Raw genomic sequence first — 15,355 nt, 5'->3', positions numbered from 1 at the left:
TCTTTGTGTTTAAGTGATTTTCCCTGGTTGTTACTTTGATTTCTTGCTTGTTATTTTTGGTAAGTCTATTATATATTTTTCTTTGTAATTACTGTGATGCTTACAGAAAAGATCTTTGATGTAACAAGGTATTTTGAAATAATAGCACCTTAACATTGATCCTAAAGGTACCATAATAAGACATTTAAACAAAACCAAATAAAACACACTTCTCCACATTTTGGATGTTTGATGTCTCATTTTGCATCTTTATAAATTGCCTATCTCTTTAATATGTTAATGTAGTTTTAAAATTGGTTTTCAAGTCTTCATACTAACAATATGCATGGCTTATGCATCATATTTACAATATTAGAGCATTCTAAATTTGTATAGTTATCATGAGTTTTCTAACTTCTCCTATTTTCTTCTTACTAATTAGTATTTCAGCTTGAAAACTCTCTTTAGCATTTCTTACAGGACAAATATTCTTGTTTGGCATTTTTTTCTTTCAGTATTGTGAAAATCTCATCCCTTTCTTCTCTGGTCTATATGGTTAGTGGTGAGAAGCCTGAAGTCATGCAGACTGAGAACTCTTTGCATTTTGTTTCTTGTGCAGCTTTGAGAGTGTTCTCTTTAATTTTGGAGAGTTGGATTATATCATATCTTGGGATAGTCTTGGTTGAGTTAAATCTGCCTGGTGACCTTTAACTTCCTTATACCTGATAGTGGTACCTTTTTCTCCTTTTGAGGGGTTTCCTGTTATCTCTTTGAGTAAACTTTGTACCCCTTTGGCATTCTCAGGTCTTTTTTGAACTGTGGTAACTTGGATATTTGTTCTTGAAATGCTCTTTCAGAGTTGCCATAAGCTGGCTTCCTAACTCCTGAATCTTCTTTTTTCTTTTGACTGTATTAAATTTCCTGTCTCTATTCTCATTAATTCTTTCTCCTATTTGATTTATGCTGCTGTCGATGCCTCTGTCGTGTTTTTAATTTTACTTAGCATACTTTTTACCTCAAGGATTTCTGTTTCATTTTAATCACTTCAATATCTATCAAGTTTCTCCATTAAAGTATTCAATCATTTCCTTGTTTTCTTGACGCTCACCGAGTTACCTTAAAATAACTATTTTTAATTCACCATTCAAAACTTTAAAGATTTCAGTTGCTATATGGTTGGTTTCTGGGCCCTTGTTTTTTTCATAGTACTCTGAGAGTACAGTGTTTGCACACTGAAGGATTAGACATTAATTCCACACTTCATAGTCTGGCTGTTTGTGCCTGTCCTTCAAAGAATTCTAAGCAGTCTGCTTACCTTCTGGGAGCCTGTGGAGACTGCTGTTATTTCAGCTTTAGATGCTATGCTAAGTCAATGTCTACACCACGTCAGCAGTTCCTGTGTTATGGTTCTGGCACTAGAGGGCAACCCAAACCCAGGTTTTTCCCCAAACCCACAGTTGGTCTATTGATCAGAATGAACTTGGGGAACATCTTACGTGGACAGTCCATCCCTGCAAGCCTCTGCCTGGAGCCAGTGTAGGCCTAGACACCTCTTCCACAGTCACCAGCCTGTGGTCAGGCACTTTGAAATTCTGCCCAGTTCTGGGCTTCACTGTGGAGGGACCCAAGCTGCTGTGCAATGACTTGGCAACCACCTCCCTGTTTTTCCCCTAAGTCAACAATTACTCCATCCATGTTGTGCTGCCTGGGGTTGAGGGAGGGTGAGCAGTTCTGTGGCTGCAATGCTACATCACACCCAGAGCCCACAGACCACCATTAACAGTGCGACATGGGCCCTGAACCAAGGCCCAAGCTGCTGTGGTCTGCCTGCTGCTAAGATGGACTCCTGAGCCACTGTAATCAGCCACAGGTGATACTGGTGAGAAATAAGTCATCAGCTGGGCCATGGTCTCTACCTGGCACCACAGCAGATCCAGAGACTCCACCCACAGGCACTGGCCTAGGGACATGAACTACTAGCATTTACCTAGTATTAGCTTTTACCGGCCTGCTCTGAATTCCAGGACACAGTCTTGTGGTCACTTTACTGCCATACTGCTGAGTTACTGCCCTGTACCTTCTTGCTGTCTGCCTAAGTTTCGGGACAGAAGGAATGGAAACAATCCTCTGGCTACTGCTGCACCTCATTCTCATAGCCATATGGTCCTGCACATTCTCAGAACTGCTCACCAGGCCCAAATGTAGCTACTGGTGATGCAAGCCAAAACATGAGTCTATCCACTGGGGTACAGGTTTCTGCCTGATGCCAGGGCAGGTCTAGAGGCTCCATCTCTAATACTGGCCTGAGAATTGAGTCCTTTGGGCCCTATCTGGTGCTGGTTCTCATTATGGCTTGCCTGGCACTGAGCTCCAAGGCAGAGTTCTGTACTTACTTTCCTGACCTAATTCTCAATGGCTGGGTTCTCGCTCTGCTGCCTGCCCAAGGTTGGCGGATGGGTGTTAGAGGCAATCAAGGGACCAGAGGGTCAGCCTGTGAGGACAGGCCTGTGGAGAGAGCTGGGGGCACTTTCCAGCTCAGGATTCACTGTAGTGGATCTGGTATTGGATTTCAGCTCTTAAATCTGCATTTAATTCCCTCCCTCTCACTTCCCCAAACAAGAGGCCTCTTTCCTCGAGCTAAACTGTTAGGGGTAGAGGAGAGGTGATTGGAGAACTATTTCCTTCCTGCCTTCTTTAATGCATCACTTCTTCAGTTTATACTAAAGCCAGGCACTGTGTCTCTCACCTGACTTCCTTAGCTCTTGGGAGGGTGGTTTGGTGTGTGAACAGCTGTGCAAATTGGTCTCTGTGGGGAGATAATGACTGGAGTGTCTAACTCAGCTACCATCTTGTTGTCTTTCAACTCTAGTGAATGGGTCAAAGGGTCGCAAGACTCAGGGGAGAATGTCACTGCAGGTGTGGAAATAGCAAGAGCACTAGCATTAAAAGTGGAACCTGAGGTGTGACTGAATTGTTACACTGTCTGTTAAAACTTTATGAATGAGCAACAAAATTGTTTTCTGAGATGGAATACACTCCTGGTGAAAGAAACCGGGGCCCCTACTGAAATGATAACCAAGGATTTGGAAGATTACACTAAGTCGATAAAGTAGTGGTAGGGTTTGAGAGTACTGACTCCAATTTGAAAAGAAGTTCTGTAGGTAAAATGCTTCAAACAGTATCACATGCTACAGAGGAATCTTTGTGAAAGGAAGAGGCACTGCAGTAAACTTCATCATTGTCTTTTTTTACAAACTTGCAGCAGCCAACCATTGGTAGCCTCCACCCTGCTTTCAAGGCAGGACCCATGAGCAGCAAAGAATTACAAATAGATGAAGCCTCAGGTGATCACTAGCAATTTTAACAATGAAGTATTTTGGCCAGCACCACGGCTCACTTGGCTAATCCTCTGCCTGCGGCACCAGCACCCCGGGTTCTAGTCCCGGTTGGGGCGCCGGATTCTGTCCTGGTTGCTCTTCTTCCAGTCCAGCTCTCTGCTGTGGCCCAGGAAGGCAGTGGAGGATGGCCCAAGTGCTTGGGCCCTGCACCAGCATGGGAGACCAGGGGGAGGCACCTGGCTCCTGGCTTCAGATCGGTGCAGCACGCCAGCCGTGGCGGCCATTTGCAGGGTGAACCAATGGAAAAGGAGGACCTTTCTCTCTGTCTCTATCTCTCTCTCACTGTCTAACTCTGCCTGTCAAAATAAATACATAAATAAATAAAGTATTTTAAGTTAAAGTATGTATGCATTTATGCATAATGTTATTGCACACCTAATAAACTAGTGTATACTGTGAACATACTATTATATGAGCTGGGAAACCAAAAAAAAAATCCATGCAACTTTATTCTTTTTTTAATATTATTTATTTGAAAGGCAGAATTACTGAGAGGCAGAGTTACTGAGAGGCGGAGGTATAGAGGGAGGGAGACGTCTTCCATCCTCTGGTTCATTCCCCAAATGGCCAATCTGATGCCTGGAATCAGGTCTCCCACGTGGGTGCAGGGGCCCAAGCACTTGGGCCATTTTCTGTTGCTTTCCCAGGACATAGCAGAGAGCTAGATCAGAAGTGGAGCAGCTGGGACTCGATCTGGCGCCCATATGGGATGCCAGTACTGCAGCCATCTATTACACGCTACGCCACAGCACCGGCCCTGCAACTTTATTCTGCTATTCCCTTTATTGCCATAGTCTGAAACCAAACCTGCAATATCTTTGAGGTATACCTGCAATGAAATCACAAATACACACCAAGAAAGATGATAGGAAGAGAGGAAAAAGAAATAAAGGAAGATAGGATAATAGAAAGCAAACATATTTAGACCCAGTCATACAAAGAATCACTTTAATTGTAAATGGTCCAAACAAACCCATTACAATGTTGAGATCATCAGACTAGCACATAAACAAAACCCAACTGCGTGTTGACTGTAATAAACCAACTTTAAATATATGTGTAAAGGCACAGATAAGTTACAACTTAAGGATGGAAAAAAATAAATTATGCTCATCTGAGTAAAAAAAAAACCTAGAATGCTTACATTTATGCTGGAGAAAGTATATTTTAGAATAAAAAATCACACCAAGGATAAAGAGGAATATTAGTTATGATAAAGTCAGTTTGTAAGGAAGACAATAATTCTAAATATGTATAATAACAGAGCTTCAAAATAGACAAGTGAAAAACTTTCAGCTATGAAATGAGAAGTAGACAATCAGCAATCACAGTTAGATACTTCAGTCCTTCCTCTCAGATAGAACAAGGAGTCAAAAAATTAATGAGTATAGAAGTCTTCATTAACACTATTAACACATTTTTTCTTGAGTTTTATAGAACATTGTACCCAACAAACACAATACTCATTGTTGGCTGGTGCACATGGAATATTCACCCAGATTGACAGCATGGGCCACAAAAAAATCTAAAGATTTGTATTTTGAATATGAAAGTTAAAACTTTTATAGATTTTTTTTTTTACAAATTGACCAAAAATATATTTGTAAAAAATGAACTCCCTTAATGTTTAAAAATTCTTACAAGCTGGGTCTGGCACTGTGGCATAGTGGGCTTAGCCTCTGCCTGCAGCAGCAGAATCCCATGTGGGTGCCGATTCAAGTCCCAGCTGCTCCTCTTCTGATCCAGCTCTCTGCTGTGGTGTGGGAAAGCAATAGAAGATGGCCCAAGTGCATGGGCCCCTGCACTCACGTGGGAAACCCAGAGGAGGCTCGTGGCTCCTGGCTTTGAATCGGTCAGCTCCAGCCATTGCAGCCATCTGGGGAGTAAACCAGTGGATGGAAGACCTTTCTCTCTGTCTCTCCCTCTCTCTGTAACTCTACCTGTCAAATAAATAAAATCTTTAAAAAATTTTTTTAAAGTTTTTAAGAAAAAGATAAACAATCCAGTAGCAAATGAGTAAAGGAAAAAAGGCAGCTAACAGAAACACTACTAGAAAACATTAGGTATTAGAGAAAAGTCCAATCTCACTAATAATTAAATGAAAATTTAAAATACAGTATTAAAATTGCACATATTGAATTTGAAAAGATTTAAAGGACTGAAAATAACCTGTGTTGGGAAGAAAGTGGACAATTAGATATTTTCATATGTTGGTGCTAGCATAAACAGGAATAACTTTTTTTTAGAAAGTAATTTGGTAATTTTATCTGCAACATAAAAAATGTATCATTTCAGGAAAGCATATCAAACTAAGGGAAAATGACTTTTAATTTTCTAATATAATTTTAACACAGAGCATATTCTTAGACCACAACAGATTCAAACCAGAAAGAATCAACAGATAATTATACCAGCTCCAAATATTTGGAAGTGAAGACCCTAAGTAACCAATATATCAAAACAATCACAAAAGAAATGAGAAAATATTTTGTTAAAAAGAGATCTCAACATACCAAGATTTGTACTTATAGCAAGATTTATAGCCTAAATGCTGTATTAAGAAGGAAGGATGGTCTTAAGCCATCACTGAAGCTTTCACCTTAGAATATGAAAAAAAAATTCAGAGCATGGTAGTAATTAAGATTGTTAAGTCAGTGAGATAGAAAACAAAAACAGGCCGGTGCCGTGGCTTAACAGGCTAATCCTCCACCTTGCGGCGCCGGCACACCGGGTTCTAGTCCCGGTTGGGGTGCCGGATTCTATCCCGGTTGCCCCTCTTCCAGGCCAGCTCTCTGCTATGGCCCCGGAAGGCAGTGGAGGATGGCCCAAGTCCTTGGGCCCTGCACCCGCATGGGAGACCAGGAGAAGCACCTGGCTCCTGGCTTTGGATCAGCGAGATGCGCCGGCCACAGAGGCCATTGGAGGGTGAACCAACGGCAAAAAAAAGGAAGACCTTTCTCTCTCTCTCACTATCCACTCTGCCTGTCAAAAAAAAAAAAATTTAAAAAAAGTAGCACCTGTAAATCTAAATTCAGATCCTTTTGAAAGACCAGTAAAATCAGTTATTCAGTGTATTAGAGGTCACCATGGCCACCCTCAAGTTTGGTAATCCACTAGAGAATCACAGGACTCAAAAACAGTTAGACTTATAATTGATTACAACAAAAGGATACAGATGAAAAGCTGCATGGGGGCATAGCAAAGGAGAAACCAAGTGCAGGCTTCCAGGTGTACCCTCCTAGTGGAGCTCATGGAACTCACTCAGTTCTACCATGTGTTTGACAACATGAGCGAAGTACTGCCAACCAGAAATGCCTACATGAGCCTTGATGTCCATGGTTGTATGTCCTGGTGCAGGGGAGGATCAGTCACATAGGCATGCAACACCTGTTTGACCTCGGCTACTCAGACTGCAGCGCCCCAGGACAAACACAGATGGTCACTATAAATCACATTGTTTAATATAAACTATCTGGTTAAACGGCACAGTTGTGTTCCAAGGCTTCAGGAATACGAAAACACTCCTGTAAAGCACAAGATTTCAAGGATTCAGAGCTCAGTTACCAGGAGCCTGCCTGGGGCTGGTCCTAAAACAATAGACCTTTTTTGGAATTTATATTATTTTTGTAACCTAAACATATTGAATTAACTTTTATGCATGATCTCAAACACAAATTACTAATATTAGAAATGTAAGGGAGGATTCACTGATGATGCTATAGATCTTCATAATAAGGGAATGTTATGAATAACTTTATGACAATAAATTTAGCAGCTTAGATGACATGCATATATTATATGAAGGGCACAAATTACCAAAGCTCACTGAAAAAGAAATAATTTGAATATTATATCTTTTTAAAAATAAAAACTTTCCCACAAAGAAAATTAGTCTTCATTGATATATTTTTACAAAGCTTTTGAGGAAGAGATAATATCAATTCTGTATAATCTCTTTGATACTTTACAGTAAGAAGTGATACTTCTCCACTCCTTTTTTGGGCAATTATTGCCCTTACTCCAAAACTAGATAAAGAGATTATAAGAAAACCACCACCCAGGATCCCTTTTTAATTTGGATGCAACCACCTTCAACAAAATGTTAGAAAACCAATCTTATAAATAAGATAAAATACCATGACCAGATGGGACTTATCTCAGGAATGAATTGTCAGTTCAGTGTTAGAAAAACCATTTGATGTTGGGGCCAGCATCGTGGCGCAGTATGTTAATCCTCTTTCTGCGTCGCCAGCATCCCATATGAGCGCCAGTTCTAGTCCCAGCTGCTCCTCTTCCAATCCAGCTCTTTTCTGTGGCCTGGGAAAGCAATAGAAGATGGCCCAAGTGCCTGGACCTCTGCACCCGTGTGGGAGACCAGGAAGAAGCACCTGGCTCCTGGCTTCGGATTGGTGCAGCTCTGGCCATTGCGGCCATTTGGGGAGTGAACCAACAGAAGGAAGACTTTTCTCTCTGTCTCTCCCTCTCACTGTCTATAACTCTACCTCTCAAATAAATAAATAAAATCTTTAAAAAAAAAATTGATGTAATTCGCCATGTCAAAAGTTAAATCATTTGGTCATCTCAACTCAGAAAAAGAATTTGACACTTGTCACCTATTCCTGATAACTATCAGATAAACCAAGAATAAAAAGGAACATCCTTAAATTAAGGGTGTGTTAAAAGCCTGTAGTTAACATCTTACTGAATGTAAAACAAACAAACAAAAAACCCCAACTGAGTGCTTTTGCCTAACCTTGAGCATGTGTCTCTGTGTATTCAGAATTGTACTGGAGAAACTGAACAATGAAGTAATGCAACCAAAAAAAGGAAAAAGATTTTAAAGGAAATAGTAAAATAGGCTGTATTCACAGATGACATTATCTATGTTAATATCTTAAGAAAGATAAAAGAAGCAGAACTAGAACTAAGAGAAATTAGCAGAATATAAAAGTTAATGTATAAAAAATTCATTGTATTTCTGTACCAGTAATTTGAAATTAGAAGTTAAAAATCATTTATAATTGCAATAAACATGTTACAAACAAGAATAAATTTACCAGAAAATGTGCAAGACCTGTGTACCAAAAACTCCCATAGTGCTAGAAGTAAAGACAAATAAGTAGGTATCCATGTCAGGGATCATAAAATTCAGTATTGTCACATGTGCATTCTCTGAAAATTGATCTAGTGACTAGTTCAATCCTAATCGAAATGCCAACAAGTTTTTAAAATAGAAAATCTAGGCCAGTGCTGTGGCTTAACAGGCTGATCCTCCACCTTGCGGCGCCAGCACACCGGGTTCTAGTCCCAGTCGGGGCACCAGATTCTACCCGGTTGCCCCTCTTCCAGGCCAGCTCTCTGCTATGGCCCGGGAAGGCAGTGGAGGATGGCCCAAGTCCTTGGGCCCTGCACCCGCATGGGAGACCAGGAGAAACACCTGGCTCCTGGCTTTGGATCAACACAATGCGCCGGCTGCAGCGGCCATTGGATGGTGAACCAACGGCAAAAAGGAAGACCTTTCTCTCTGTCTCTCTCTCTCACTATCCACTCTGCCTGTCAAAAAAAAAAAAAAAAAAGAAAAAAAGAAATAGAACCTAATCTATATGGTCAACTAAGTTTTGACAACAGTTGCCATTCAGTTTGGTGAGGTAAATGATAATTTTTCCAACAAAAATTCCTATAACAAGCAGATATCTATATACAGTTAATAAACTGTAACATCTCATATTTGAAAATTAACTTAAAATGGGTCAAAGACCTAAAAATGAGAGCTAAAACTGTGTAACTTACAAAAGAATCATAGGATAAAACTTTTGTGACCAAACTTGTTTAGGCAGATTTTTCAGGGTACAAAATCATGAGCCACAGAAGAGGTAAATTAAAAATATTGGTTAGAAAATGAGTGACCATAGGTTATTAGAAAATACCTGGGGCTGGCATCGTGGCCTAGTGGGCTAGCATCCCACATGGGTACCAGTTCGTGTCCTGGCTGCTTCTCTTCTGATCCTGTTCTCTGTTTATGACCTGGGAAAGCGGTGGAAGATGGCCTAAAAGATTGGACTCCTGCACCCACATGGGAGACCTGGAAGAAGCTCCTGGCTGCTGGCTTTGGATCTGCTCAGCTCAGGCCAATGTGGCCTTGTGGGGAGTAAACCAGCAGGTGGAAGACCTTTCTGCCTCTCCCTCTCTCTCCTGTCTGTAACTCTACCTCTCAAATAAATAAATAAAATCTCTTAAAAAAAAAAAAAAAAGCACTGTTTGATGAAATGTATCTAGAACATTTTAAGAACTGTTAAAACTCAGTGATGTGAAGCCACTCAATAAAAATAGACAAAAAATATGAGCGCTCAACCTAAGAACAGGTATATAAATAGTAAATAAGTACATGTAAAGATTCTCAATGTCATTAGTAATTAAATGCAATTTAAGGCAATATGAAGATATCATCACATATCTTTTAGAACTGCTGAAAATTCAGAAAATTACGATATTAGGCACTGGGAAGAACATCAAGTAACTGGAATTCTTACATTTTGCTGATCAAAATGGCACAACTACTTTGGGAACTATTTGGCAATTACTTAAGAAGTTAAGCATCTGCTTACCATTACACAGCAATTCCACTTAGGGTATTTACTAAAGAGAAAGGAAAACTTACAGCAGTGAAAAACTAGAAATAATTTTAAAAATGTGTAAATTGGTGTATGGAGAAACAAAATGTGGCTATCCATATGTCTGAATACCGCTAGCAATAAAAATGAATAAACTACTTACTCTGCATGTAACAAATGGATATATTCCAGATTCTTTGTGCTCAGTGAAGAAAACCAGACACAAAAGGCTATATAGGGTATGATTCCATTTGTTATGAAATTTCAGACAAGGCAAAACCCTGGGATAGAAAGCAGATCAGCAGTCATGGAGGCTAAGGCACATAGGATGGTGTTGAAAGGCTATATGAGGTGGTTGAAATATTTAGTACCACAATTGTTGTGATGACCATGTGACTGTATACAATGGGCAGAATTCATTTATGTACTCAAAATATGTATTTTACTAAATGAGATTTATTAATAACCCTATTTAGGAAGCAGACCAAAAAAATCCTAAATTATGCACAGAATTTAAAGATAAAAAGGAATGGACAAAGACATAATAGGAACATGAGCAAGTGTATTTGGAACATTTCAAAATTCAATCCTAAACTAACTCATGAAACTATTACATTCTATTATACAATAGGATGTGATGAGCAGAAAAGACTTGGAGATGGTAAAATGTTAGTTATAAATTGAGATGCTACTTGCTAATATTTTCCATTTTATTTTTATGTATATTGGGTAATTTCTAACCACTTATAAACATGGGGAAATTCATAAATTGAACCTTACTGTTCCTTGGTAAGCACATCCATTTCTGGGAGAATTTGTCATTTTGATTTTAGCTTCATCTTGGGCCATTTTGGCTTATGTCCATTCTGTTTTTCAATATATTTGTTAATTTTTTACATCTAACAGCAGTGTCATCTTTTTTTTAATCCAACATACTTTTTTATTTTTAAATTAAGTGTTTATTATTTTTGCATGCTATCCCTTTTCCTTAGGTGTTCATTTTTTTGTGCTGTTGGATTTGGTGGGCTTCCTTTTTTGTGCTACGTTCCTTTATTGTTCATTTTCAGTTGGGTGGTCATTTTTATGTTGAGAATCTCTCTTCTCCTGTGTAAGGTTATGTTTAACATAGTTTGCTTCTGCTATTTGTGGGGGTTGAACATACCTAAGCACATTGCAATTTCCCTCTGCACTCGGCTGCCTAATCCCTTAAAAGAAAGCCATGCTTGGTTGGTCACCTCTGGTTTACTCTTCCTCCTCATAAATACTGATAACTGATTCTTCTGGCTTCTGCAGAACCACCCTTATCTCAGGAGATCTTTCTCTGTGGACTGTGATTTTCTCTGATGGCTTCTTAATAGATCTAATCTTAAACTTTTTTAACCTTTGGAGAATTTCTCAGAATATTTGTTTTACTACAAGAAACATTCCTTTTTGATTTCCCACCTTTTCTTGATTTATTTCTAATTAAAAAATCACTAATTTCAAATTATTTTGATCAGGAGAGAAGGTACAGATAAGTGCTTCGTCTGTTTAATTTGAGATGTAATATTTAGCAACATTTTAGTGATATTTTTGGACTCATTGCAGGATAATCATAGAGCTATAGACTTTTTCAAGATTTTAATTTATTTATTTGAGAGGTAGAATTACAGACAGTGAGAGGGAAAGACAGAGAGAAGGGTCTTCCATCTGCTGGTTCATTCCCCAAATGGCCGCAATGGCTAGAGTTGAGACGATCCAAAGCCAGGAGCCAGGAGCTTCTTCTGGGTCTCCTACATGGGTGCAGATACCCATGCAATTGGGCCATCTTCTGCTGCTTTCCCAGGCCACAGCAGAGAGCTGGATCAGAAGAGGAGCAGCCAGTCCATGCCAGTATTGCAGGTGGACGGATTAACCTACTGCGCCATACCTCCAGCCCTGAGCTATAGATTTTTTAAGTGGGGAGTGTAATTATAAAGCCAGATCAATGAGCTGGGTACATATTCTGTTTAGGAACTTGAAATATTTTGCACTTCATGACTCCTTCAGCAATTTCTCAAATATTTCTTAGCTAGACTAGAGTGTGGATCATTCTGCCAATGAGGAAAATAGCATTTGAGAGTTGAGCAGTTAATTCATTTCTGGAACATCCATATATACTTCTTCCCCATGTTAATAATTCACTTGATCTTAAGTTACTTTTAGGGTTTACTAATATAAATCTTGGAATGTAAACTATGAGAAATTTCCTCAAATGCTCTAAAACAGACTCATTGATTCCAAGTAAAAAAATTCAATAATCTTCCTAATATAATACTAATCATACTGTTCATGTAAGCAAACTATGCTTAGCTGAAAATTTGTTCTTGTGTCTTCTTTTCTTAGGCTGACGCTGTCAGAAGCAATCTTCAGAATATTAAAGAAAGTGAAAGTGATGATGTAAAAGCTACTAATACAAATAACCCAGAGAAGGGCATGCGAGTCAGTAAAAACAAATTGAGAAATACTCAGTCTGCAGCTGAAAGTCCACATGATGATGCTAGTGTAGAGGAAGACAAGCAAGGAAAGCCGAACAGAAAGGCTGGAAAGACAGCGCCCCAGGTGACTGCACAGGAAATGGAAGCGGACACTCCGGAGAAGAAGGCAGATTCTGCACATCAGAAAGCACGACCAAAGTCGCAGCCCGGTGTGGATCATCAGCAAAGTGAGAAAGCCAGTGAGGGGCGGGAACGTGCCGCTGTGGAAGAGGAAGAACAAGAACTGATGCAAGCGTATCAGCTCCAGGTAGCTGAGGAAATGGCCAAGGAGATTAAGAAGAAAATAAAAAAGAAACTGAAAGAGCAGCTGACTTACTTTCCTTCTGATACTTTGTTGCATGATGACAAGTTAAGCAGTGAGAAAAGAAAAAAGAAAAAAAAGAAAGTTCCAGTTCCATGTAAAGCTGAGACAAGGTACTTTGCATTGATAGCTAGAAATTGTCTTCTTAAGAAAACTGTTATATTCAACTGAAGAGTGATACCTGTATTAAACAAAAGAGCATTCTTAGTCTTTGATTAGTTGACATTGCACTAAGATAGTGACAACTGACATTCTAGGTAGCACCTCACTGAGTACTCAGTTCTTTGCAAGGGTTAACTCATGTATTCCCATAACTGAAAGTCATATTTTCACTCTGTTTGCTGTGAAGAAACGGGTTTAAATCGCAGAACTAGTAAGAGATAGAGCCAGAAATTTGGTAGTCTAATTCAAGACTCCACCCTTAACTACATACTTATGAGTCTGTCTGCTTTTAAAATAATAGAAACCTAATTATTTCCAGCTTTTTGAGTTATAGATGTCTACTTGGATATATATAAATGTGGCCTTCTCTTGCTCAAATAACATTTGGTTATTGGAGCACGACCATCCAAAGATAATCAGTATTAACAATTTGATAATCTAGTCTTTTTCTGTATATGCTGCTCTTACATATATGTGTGTGTGTGTATTTGATATAGGTTTATATTCATATTTATAGGTTCTCTTCTTGTAGAAAACTTCAGATAAAAATGTCTTTTAACTTCCATAATTAACATTCTCCCCTTGCAATCCTTATTTAGAGAAACAACTTGAGGTAGGACCATTTTAAAGTGACTATTCCTTGGCATTACAAGAAAATTATCCGTAAGGCCCTTGGTTAAAAATAATTGCCCTCTCACCAAAAAGTAGATCAATTCTAACAAAAGATAAGGTAAGTCAGGTTGCTGCAGGGACATGTTAGTATCTGTATTATTTTTCCATTGCTGCATTAAAAAATTACTGCAGAATTTAGCAGCTTAGAACAGCAAGCATTTGATTGTGTTACTCTTTGTATGGGTCAGGATTCAGAATGACTAGATTGGGTGCCTCTGACTCTCAAAGGATCTCACCCCAGCAATCAGGATGTTGGCCAGGGCTCAAGTCATCTCCAGCCTTGACTGGGGAAGGTTCTGCTAAGTGACACAACTGTCAGAAGGCCTTGGGGACAATCCAAATCTACACTCACTCATGTGGCAGTTGGAAGTTCCCAGTCCTGACTAGCTTTTTGCCACCTCTCACCTCCTTGCTACTCACAACATAGCCACTTGCTTCCCCCAGAGTGAGTGCTCTGAGAGAGTGCAAGACAGAAGCCTCGATCTTTTTGAAATCTGATCTCAGAAGTGACATCCATTTCTTTGGCATATTCTGTCGATTAGAAGGGGGTCACTAGGTCAAGCCTCACTCAGAGGAGAAGAGTATACAATAACATGAGTATCAAGAGGCAGCAATCAGCAGGGCCACCTTTAGAGGCTTCTACCATGTCTGTAGCTCCTCCACACCCTCCCAGTCTTTTAAATAAATAAATAAATGGAAGTTTTTTCATTTTTCAATTTGTTCTTGGCAGCAGAGTGAAGATGCTTTGATCACACAGATCCATTGCATATAAAATAGAATTTTCTCCTATGGTTTTGAGCCTAGTTTGAGTTGGCTCACAGGTGTGTAACTCTTTAACAAGAATAACATAGTGCCTATGATACTTAGTTTGGCCACTAACAATTTTAGTGTATAATAAAATGTGGTATGCATCTCCCAGTAGAAAATAATATTGACTCTGAAATTGTCTTTGCTTCTATGCACTGGTCATTCTGTAGTAAAGTGAATAATAAATAATATCATAATAATATATTTATAATGGCTTATCCTTGGATTTTATTTACAGTTCATTGACCATCTCTAATGACCCAAATGAAGGTGAACAAAATAAGGAATCTCCAGTTGAAGCAGTTACTTCAGATGCTCATCAAGATGATGAAATAAACTCAATGGAACAAAACACAGAAGACAACATGCAAGAAAACACAAAACCTAAGCCCAAAAAAACAAAAAAGAAAGTTAAAGCAGGTTTGTTATCCAAAGTAAATGAAAAATTGTGTACCTTGGTAGAAACTTAATTTTAAGAAGCTTGAACCTTATAACTAAAACTAAAGGATATAATTGAAAATAACCTAATATAGAATATTTAGCACTTTTTCTTGGGTTTGTCTAGATTAAAACATTCATTTATTTGTAACTGAGTCTCTGGTGAGTTATATTTTCTTGATTTAATTCAACTCTAGAATGATGTTGACTTTGTTTTTGCTAATGTGACACAGATTTCTTCTTTAAACCATTGTGTTTAGAGCCCTAAATGGTTAAGACACAGTTGTTGAAAGCTACAAATAGTCAACAGCCATAAACCTTTCAAATGTTCAGGCTACATCCCTCAGGCCAGCATAGTAGCTTTGAGTTCCTCAGCTATATTCAGTTTCTCCTTCCTCAACTTTCCTTTTTGCCTCTTGCTTTCTCTCTTCTTTTTTCTCATTACTTTTGTCTTACTTTACTTATTGTTGC

At 39.0% G+C, this 15,355-nt stretch overlaps 1 protein-coding gene across 5 annotated transcripts in view; it reads left to right on the top strand.

The window, feature by feature from the left end:
• The window catches only part of AHI1 (Abelson helper integration site 1), a 222,181-nt gene that overhangs the window by 22,505 nt on the left and 184,321 nt on the right, over window positions 1–15,355 (top strand). For all 5 annotated transcript variants that reach the window (XM_062186803.1, XM_062186804.1, XM_062186801.1 and 2 more), the window contains 2 exons: window positions 12,353–12,918; window positions 14,685–14,866. In XM_062186803.1, the coding sequence (XP_062042787.1) occupies window positions 12,353–12,918; window positions 14,685–14,866 (748 nt within the window). The remainder of the gene's footprint in view (window positions 1–12,352; window positions 12,919–14,684; window positions 14,867–15,355) is intronic.

This window comes from Lepus europaeus, chromosome 3 (assembly GCF_033115175.1).
Source record: "Lepus europaeus isolate LE1 chromosome 3, mLepTim1.pri, whole genome shotgun sequence".
Taxonomy (NCBI): domain Eukaryota; kingdom Metazoa; phylum Chordata; class Mammalia; order Lagomorpha; family Leporidae; genus Lepus; species Lepus europaeus.
Note: the sequence above shows the minus strand (reverse complement) of the source record. Positions and strands in the feature narration are given on the sequence as shown.